Source organism: Microtus ochrogaster, unplaced genomic scaffold (assembly GCF_000317375.1).
Source record: "Microtus ochrogaster isolate Prairie Vole_2 unplaced genomic scaffold, MicOch1.0 UNK1, whole genome shotgun sequence".
Taxonomy (NCBI): domain Eukaryota; kingdom Metazoa; phylum Chordata; class Mammalia; order Rodentia; family Cricetidae; genus Microtus; species Microtus ochrogaster.
This window is the reverse complement of record NW_004949099.1, coordinates 34,085,927-34,095,184: the sequence shown is the minus strand read 5'-3', so window position 1 is coordinate 34,095,184 and position 9,258 is coordinate 34,085,927. Positions and strand designations below refer to the sequence as shown.

General features: G+C 40.0%; 2 protein-coding genes across 3 annotated transcripts in view; one reads left to right on the top strand and one right to left on the bottom strand.

The window, feature by feature from the left end:
• Nucleotides 1–9,258, top strand: part of Erc1 (ELKS/RAB6-interacting/CAST family member 1) — a 356,262-nt gene that overhangs the window by 19,717 nt on the left and 327,287 nt on the right. The window lies entirely within an intron of this gene.
• On the bottom strand, nucleotides 7,290–7,754 carry LOC102002794 (tripartite motif-containing protein 48-like). Its single transcript, XM_013352897.1, has one exon. It carries the CDS (start codon nucleotides 7,752–7,754, stop codon nucleotides 7,290–7,292), a length of 465 nt encoding a protein of 154 aa, XP_013208351.1.

The following is a 9,258-nucleotide window of genomic DNA, read 5'->3' as shown; positions in this document are numbered from 1 at the left end:
GACCAGGCTGGTCTCGAACTCACAGAGATCTGCCTGCCTCTGCCTCCCAAGTGCTGGGATTAAAGGCGTGCGCCACCACCGCCCAGCTTACATCTGGTTTTAAATTTCATTTTTTTTTTTTTAATAAACAGGGTTTTACTATTAAATTGCCCAAGCTGCTCTTGTCTAACTTGGGTTCAAGTTATTCCCCTTACTCAATCTCCCAAGTAGCTGGGATGTCATGCCCTTATCACACTATACTACTGTTCATGATTTATTTTACTTAGCGTGAAATTTGGTATAAAATGCAAGATAATTAAAGTTACAATTGAACATCTTAGCATTCTAAAAGATGATGGTGTAAGTGAGGCCTAGAGTTAAGGGAGGCTCCACAACCTAGAGCTTGCCTCCCCTGTCCAAGTGGCAGATTGTTGATAGAAGTCCAGGGCCTGCTTAACCACTGTTTACTCCTAAGTATCTGTTTGACAATGTATTTGTCATGGTGAGACTGTTGATAGAACTTACAATTAGCTTGATTAACTGATAAGAATTATTAAAACCTGTAATCCACCCGATTTGTAACTGAGTTACTAACCCTTCTATAAAAGGGAGAAATGATAACAGTGGCAAGTATTATGATTGCCCCTTTAATTCCATATTTTGTTCCTACCAGAGACCTTCTTTCAGGTTGCTATACCCTTGTGGTGGTGCTTTAGCCAGTGTGCTGTATGTAGTTCCCAGTCTCCAGTAGATACTGAAGAGCCAGGGTAAGCTTGAATAATCAGGCACATGGCTTGAACAAACCTAGTTTTACTAAGTTGCATGCAGAAAGTGGAACAAAGATGTAAGTTTTCTTTAATGTGTAAGTTTCTTTTCTTTTTTTTTAAAAGTCTACTGTTCATAGAAATATTAGCAATCACTGTTCAGACCTCTGTCATTGGTCATTGATTACTATGAAAATTAGTGCTGAATGGTCCTTATTTAATGTTTTAGTTTATAGTGAGACTTTTTAAAAACCAATAGCAGATCGGTGGTGGTTGTGGTGGTGGTGGTGGTGGTGGTGGTGGTGGTGGTGGTGGTGGTGGTGGTGCACACTTTTAATCCCAGTACACTGGAGGCAGAGGCAGTCTGATCTCTGTGAGTTTTAGGACAGTTAGGACTATTACACAGAGAAACTCTGTCTTGAAAAATCAAACAAAAAACCAAGCCAAGCCAAAACAAAACAACAACAACAACAAAAACCCCATGAAAATAATGCTTTCTTATTTTGTTAGACAAGGCACATGAATGAGGCTGGCAAGCTAAGGAATGGGCTGGATCTAGCTGGCAAAGCCACTGCTTTAATCCTACCTATATTGCTCAGTAATTTAAAGGCTCCTGTGGTCAGAAAAAGAGAGATACAGTAAAGAGAGATTCAAAAACAAAACAAAACCTTTAAGTGATTTACAGTGTGTTAAAAATATATGCAAGCTAAAAGTTAAAGTTCTTAAAGTAAAACAAAAAAAAAAAGGAAGAAAGAGAGTAGTTGGGTGTGGTAGTACACACCTTTAATCCCAACACTTGGGAGGCAGAGGGAGATTGACCTCTGAGACTTCAAGGGGCAGAGGTAGATTGACCTGCTGGAGAGATGGCTCAGTGGTTAAGAGCACTTGCCTGCTCTTCCAGAGGACCTGAGTTCAATTCCCAGCACCCACATGGTGGCTCACAGCATCACCAGTGGGGTCAGATTTCTTCTTGGGGCTGGAGAGATGTCTCAGAGGTTAAGAGCACTGACTGATCTTCTAGAGGTCCTGAGTTCAATTCCCAGCAACCACATGGTGGCTCACAGCCATCCATAATGAGATCTGGTGCCCTCTTCTGGCCTGCAAGCATACATACAGACAGAACACTGTATACATAAATAAATAAATAAATCTTAAAAAAAAAAAGAGGTAGATTGACCTCTGTGACTTCAAGGTGTGGTAAATGATTTTTTTTTCCTAACAAAACAGTTTTTTTTAAATTTTTTTAATTATTTTCTGTGTAGCCATTGGAAGCAACTTGGGGCCATTTCTTTCTCCCATATCTCTGAGATTGAACTCAGATTGTTGGACTTGGTGGAAATCACCTTTACTCAATGAGGTGTCTTCACTGGCCCAGATTTTTGTTATACTTTTGATATTGCTACACACTGTCATCTCCAAAGCTTACCCTTGAGAATTACACCATCAAATCACAAAAATTTCAGAAGGAACTAGCAAAATGGCTTAGCAGGTAAGAGTGCTTGCTATGCAAATATGAGTACCAGAGTTTGGATTCTTAGCATCCAGGTAATTGCCCACCTGCCTCTAATCCCAGAACTCTGGAGACAGAGTCAGACAATCCCTAGAATAGACTGCTTAACTAGACTAGCCAATTCAGTGAGCTCTGGCTTCAGGTGAGAGATCCTGCCTCAGTATATAAGGAAGAGAGTAATCAAAGAAGATAACATATCAACATATGGCCTCTACAAGTGTGTGCATACACATTATGCATCCATGCACATGCAAACATTGCATACATGCAAAAAAGAATCACAGAAACATTCTTAGCTAGCTTTGGCCACTTGTGACCCAAGGGCTGGAATTATACCTGTGTGTATGTGGACACACGCATGTTCATCACTTTGTATACTAGTGATTTTATTGCATGCATTCTTTCACAACTTACCTTTCTATTTTATAGTGTATTGTAAATGTCTTTGCATGTCAGGTAAAGATAAGCATATTTAGGGTTTAGAAATAACATGATTTATTTAAACCAGTTTCTTGTTGGAAATTTACATTCTTGCTGATATAAATGATACAGTAATGAGCATCATTGCAGATTTACCTTGGGATCTATTAAACATGAAGACTACTTTAAAAAGTGAAACTTGTAGATTTGGCCATGATGGTACATGCTTGTAATCCCAACACTTGTAAAGTGGAAGGAGGAACATCAGGACTTTAAGCCCATTCTCAGCTACATGACAAATTAGAGAGACTAGAATACGTGAGATTCCGTCTCAAAACACAAGCAAAAAAGCAAAACTTACGAACTGGAGCTATAGCGCTGTAGTAGAGTTCATGCTTATCATGTGCAAGCTCTGGTTCAATCTCCACTGCTATAAAAAAATTAAAAGTTGAAATTTCCTTTTAAAATGGTAGTTCATTTCAAATTTTAGTTCTGCCAAATTGTATGTACTTCAGTATGATCTTTAAATCTTTTTACAGAGAACTTAAAATGAATATTTCTTGACCCTAGCAATTTTATAGCTTTTTGAGAAAACAAACAGACTCTTTCAAAAATTTTAAATACAATGTTTAAAATTCTTAACTCATTTTCAGATAATAAATGATAATTACTGAGGAGTATAACCTAGCACATCAGGTTAGTCTAGTGACTCTGAGGTTAGGCCAGAATTTTAATGGCAGTGCTTTAACTAGCTAATGGTAGTCTATTACATTTTTTTGCATCTTCTTGTAAATGTCTCATAGCACATTTACATGAGCCTATTCAATTATAATTAATTTAAGGTAGGTTACTCTAACATGTTGCTGTTAAAGAATTTCCTAGTTCCATTTGTCTTAGGAGTATTTGGTGTTTTCTCTGGGAAGATGTTTTTGGTTGTAGAGAGCTATTGTCTCCCACCTGTTAGGAACGAGGAAGAGATTGCTACTTACCGTTCCCTGGTTTGCTTCTAGCTTTTGTAGGAAGAGTGAGAATTCAAGGGTCCATACAGTTGCTATCTGTGGATGTACATTAACTTGGGATACACTGCAGGATTCTGAGTAAGAGAGTAAGTGTATCTGTGGTTGGGGTTATGTGTTGGACATTTTATATTTTTTATGACTTAGAAGCTTTGTGGTGGCATGGTAGTGCCCAGGCTTGAATTCAGTTTTGTTGTTCTATTGTGAGAACTCATTGAGACCATACATGAAAGGTGGTATTTGGAGTGTTGTGAAATGGCTTAGATAGCAAAAAATTTGACACCCTCTGCTGTTAATCTTTCACCTAAAAGGTCACATTTAATTCCATGTATATGAAAAGTCCAGAATAGGCAGAGAGAAGGTATGAAATAATGATTAACTGCCAGGGCTTGGAGATATGTGAAATGCTAAGTGATTGGTTTTGGTGTGTAACACTCCTCTTTAAAAATTTTTTAAAAATATTTTTTACTGTTTTTATTAAGCTATATATTTTTCTCCGCTCCCCTCCCTTCCTCTCCCATGGTTGCCATGATCCCAATTTACTCAGGAAATCTTGTCTTTTTCTACTTCCCATGTAGATTAGATCCATGTATGTCTCTCTTAGGGTCCTCTTAGGTTCTCTGGGGTTGTGAGTTGTGGCTGGTTTTTCTTTGCTTTATGTCTAAAAGCCACTTATGAGTGAGTACACATGATATTTGTCTTTCTGGGTCTGGGTTACCTCACTCATTATGATGTTTTCTAGATCTAGAGTTCCTTTTTGATATTCTGCAGGATGAGGGGATTGTATAGGATGGATGGGGTTGTGAACACAGTTGAACTGGATCTGAGGATTCTGCATTTAGATCAAACCAACCAATGATAAAAAGTATTTAGAAAAAAATGTATCTGTATTGTACAAACTGTTCTTATCGGCCAGGTTGCGGTGGCACACGCCTTTAATCCCAGCACTCTGGAGGCAGAGGCAGGTGGATCTCTGGGAGTTCGAGGCCAGCCTGGTCTACAGAGCTAGTTCCAAGACAGCTGTTACACAGAGAAACCCTGTCTCTGAAAAAACAAAACAAAGCAAAACAAAAAACTGTTCTTATCAACCACTTTCTTAAATATAATAAACATGATGATTATTTTTATAGAGTTTACATTTGGTTAGGTATTATTGACGGGACCAGAAAGGACTTAAAGTATAATGGTGGATGTGAAGGCCATTTTATATAAGGAACTCAGGTTATGGATTTTAATCCCTCCAATTTCTCTCTGTCTCTCTCTCTTGTTCAGTTGTGTTGTTCATATACTTTCTGGGAGTTGAGCCACACACTGGAACATGGTCAGCTAAAGTGGACTGTACCCCTAAAGAAAGCTGACTCTCTTTTCTTCCAGAAGCCATCAGTGTTTATAGCCCCGCAGTTAAGGGCATGTGTAGGGCTTTCTAAAGCCCTCCCCACTGAATGTTAGAATGTTGACGGGCTTAATCTTGTGTAGGCAAGCCGCAGCTGCTGTGAGTTCATTAGTGTCGTGGTTCTGTCATCAGAAGACACTGTTTGCTGTGGGTTCTCCCTGACCTCTGGTTCTTAAAATCCCTCCGCCTCCTCTTCCTCAATGGTCCCCAAGCCTTGGGGAGGAGGTGTGATACGGATGTCCCTTTGGGTATTGAGTGCTCCCCAGTCACATACTGTCTGCACTCTGACTAGCTGTGAGTTTCTGTGTTAACCACCGTTACTGCACAAAGAAACAGGCAGTGGCAATACTCTACAGAGAGAGTTTAGAGGGCAGCTTGGTATTGTGTCTGTTTAGCAAAATACTTTTTTAAAAAGAGTAGTAGGTTCTCCCTTGGGTTGTGAGCTCCCCAATCATAGGTTCTTAGCCAGATTTTCAGTACCAGCATGTGTTTCCTCCTCAATAGCAGGTCTTAAGTCAACCAGAAAGCGATTGGTTACTTCTAGAACATCTGTGGCATCCCCTTGATTGCTGTTCACATATGGGGAATATTGTTGATAACTTCTATTTTTCCTCAAGTAGCCTGCATAGCACCTATTATGAGAACTAGGTACCAGGGAGGAACCTTACTGGTCTTTACCAACTTGATTTGTATTCTGTGGCCAATGTGTGTAGTGTCTTCAGAAATCAGATCTTACAATTAAGATCTGGCTGTCAACCAAGAGCAGTGGCAGTAGTCTGTATTTTACTTTTTTCCAATTTGTCTTTCTGAGGCAGAGTTTTGCTCTGTAGATATCTATAGATACATTATATATCTCAGTATATAAATCTATCTATCTATCTATCTATCTATCTATCTATCTATCTATCTATCTATCTATCTATCTATCTATCTATCTATTAATATTGATATAGATATCCTAGCTTGGTTTGGAACTTGCTTTGTAAAAACTCATGTTGGCCTTCATTCTCCCCATTGTTTAGTATTACAAACAAATACAGCTATGCTCAGCTGGTTTAATTGTATTATTTATTTTATCTTTCTTTAGTTTTTGAGATGTGGTCTTACTGTGTAGCCCAGGCTGCCTCAGACTCGGTGTAGCTGGAATTATAAGCATGTTGATATGTCTGTCTTTATAATAAAGTCTATAGTTCTTTATGAGAATATGGTGATTTTTTTTTCTTTTTCACTTAATAGTATTTTAATATTTAATAACAATAAAACTGATTACAGTAGGAAATATTTTAAAAACAATAAATACTGGATTACAACTTCCTATGGTATTATTTGACCAAAGGAGAAGAAAGGCCAGACACGGTGACTGAAGGTGCCATTAGGATATTTGTATATGAGGGAACTCTTGGAAATATTCAGGAAACTTAAACATCTAGCCTCACAATCAAGGAACACGCCAACCCTGTCCAGTGGCTTCTCTATATAGTGACGGATTGTTGGGTTCGTAGTGAGGAGACTGGAATGACTACCCTCCTTCACACAGAAAAGAAGGAATGCACCCTTAGTTTCAACTCTTTGTTTCTAGTTTTTAACCAGGAATCGGTACAGACTCCTACAGCCCAGTCCCAAGAGGCCTTGAAATTCAGTTCCCAGTAATATTTCCCTGAGATGAAGCTCTGTAATCCCCATGAGGCCAAATAGCATCCACAAGTTTCCTCAGATGTATCCTGATGTTGAGGTCTGAAACTGGCTCTTCTCAGGACATTAAATAGGTCCTTCATGCAAAGGAACATGAATAGATTTTCAAAGAAAAGGTGCGCTTTGAAGGACTTGAATCTTTCAGTGAGTCCAATCATAGGGAGGGCAGCGAGTTCTGGTTCCAAACCCTGGGGAATGCTCAACTGCATTGACTCGCTCCTTCTGAATATGTCATCCAAACCCTGGAGTAGTACCACATATGGCTCCTGGGACATCGCCATGAGTTCCTGAAACATTTCGCTTAGTTGTTTTCTCTTTTGGATCATCATGGCTTCACTTTCTCTGAATTTCTCTAAAACACAAATGCCTTCAATTTTCATGTGCTCAATGTGTTCCTCTTCCTCTTCACGGAGGACTGCACGCCATTTCCTATACTCCATCCTGATCATGTCTTCCCTCATAAGCAGGTAGTCTATAAACAAAATTTTGAATATGCTCTCTGCCTCTACATTCTCTTAAATTTCTTGGATCTTCTCCCATAAAGATGTCATTTGCTGTAGAAGTCTCTCCATTTCACCCTCAGCAGCTGCTTCAATGGGACAGTGTCTGTGACCTCTGTGCATGTGGGAGTCAGAGCAGAGCTGACAGAGGTAGATCCTGGTCTCCATACAGAAGATCCTCTTGGTCTCCTTGTGGGTCACACACTGATGCTCCTCAGAGCTCAGGAACTTCATGAGGCTGGCTTGTCTGGCAATGGACACCAGCTTCTTCAGAACAATGTTGGTTCTGAAGTTCTTCTGCTGGGATGGTTCCCTACACATAGGGCATTGGACAGGGAGCTGGCTGTCTTCCCAGGAAAGATGGAGGCAGGCTCGACAGAAGCTGTGGCCACAGCTTATGGTGACTGGGTCTGTAAGGTAGCTCATGCAGATGAAGCAGTTGAGTTCTTCCTGGAAGGCTTGTGAGAGGCCTGACTCCATTTTGCCAAGGAATTGTCTCTGGCCTCAGCAGTGCTGAATGAGAACACCAGACAATTTCCTCAGCTCTAGGGTCCAATCCTCAATGTATGCAGATGATAGATCCACCGGTTGAAGAGCCAGAATGTATGGAAACACTCTCTATCTGCTCTGGGGAAGAATGCAGAATATGGTGATTTGATACAACTCTGTTTCCCAGAATTTTTCTCAGAATATGATTGGGCATTATGCAGTATCTTTTGATCATCCACATTATTTCATTGATGAAATGCATGATACTAGGCACAGTGTTACAGATAAAAGCACTAGGAAACCTTGCATCATGATAGGTTTACCTGCTAAGTTAGTTTACAAAAAGTGAGGAGGGGGGCTGGAGAAATGGCTCAGTGGCTAACAGCAAATATTATTTTTTTATTCTTTTTTTTTGGTATATTATTTTTTTAAAAGATTTATTTATTGTTTTAATTAGGTGTGTGTGTGTGTGTGTGTGTGTGTGTGTGTGTGTGTGTGTGTGTGTGTATGAGCATGAATGAAAGTGTCTACAAAGGTCAGAGGTGTCTGATTCCCCTGGAGCTGGGGTTATAGGCAGTTGTAAGCTGTCTGATGTGGATGCTAGGAACCAAGCTCAGGTCCTCAGGAAGAGCAGTATTAGAGTTTATACTATTACAGAGGCCCCAAGATCCTGACATCCATATTAGATGGTGTACAACCACTTGTAACTCCAGCTCCAAGGGCTCTGACAACCTCTGAGAACACTCACAGTCACACATAATTAAAAGTCTTTTTTTTCCCCCATGGCAGGGTTTTTCTGTATCTTTGAAGCCCCTCCTGACAGTCTGTAGACCAGGCTAACCTTGAACTCACTGAGCTCCACCTGCCTCTGCCTCCAGTGCTGAGATTAAAGGCGTGCACCACTACCATCCAACTCATAATTAAAAATATTTTTTAAAAATTAGTTTTTAAAAAATGTTGTAAATAAAGGATTATAGACCTGTAATTTACCTTGCACTGGGGGTGTCTTCTTTATGTATCTAAAAATAGTCTTAGTAAGTATTTGCTCTTACTGTATTGGATATATGAAACTTTGTGTGACTGTATGACTGTATGTGTGTGCATGCATACACCTGCCTTGGAGGCCAGAGGCTTGGATCTCCTGGAGCTGGAATAACAGGCAGTTGTGCTTCACCCTTGTGGGTGCTGGGAACTGATCTCAGATCCTAGGGGAGAGCAGCAAATGGTCTTAACCACTAAGCCATCTATCTAGTTCCATTTTTTCTTTAAAAAAAGATTTAGTTATTTTTATTTTATGTGTATGAATGTATGTGCACTACATGCATCCCCGCTGCTCATGGAGGTCAAAGATGGCAGTGTATCTCCTGGAACTGGGGAGCAGATGGTTGTGAGCTGCCATGGGAGTGCTGGGAACCAAACCTGGGTCCTTTGCAAAAGCAGGAAGTGTGCTTAACCTCTGAACCATTGTTCTAGCCTCTCCGTTTTTTTTTTTTTT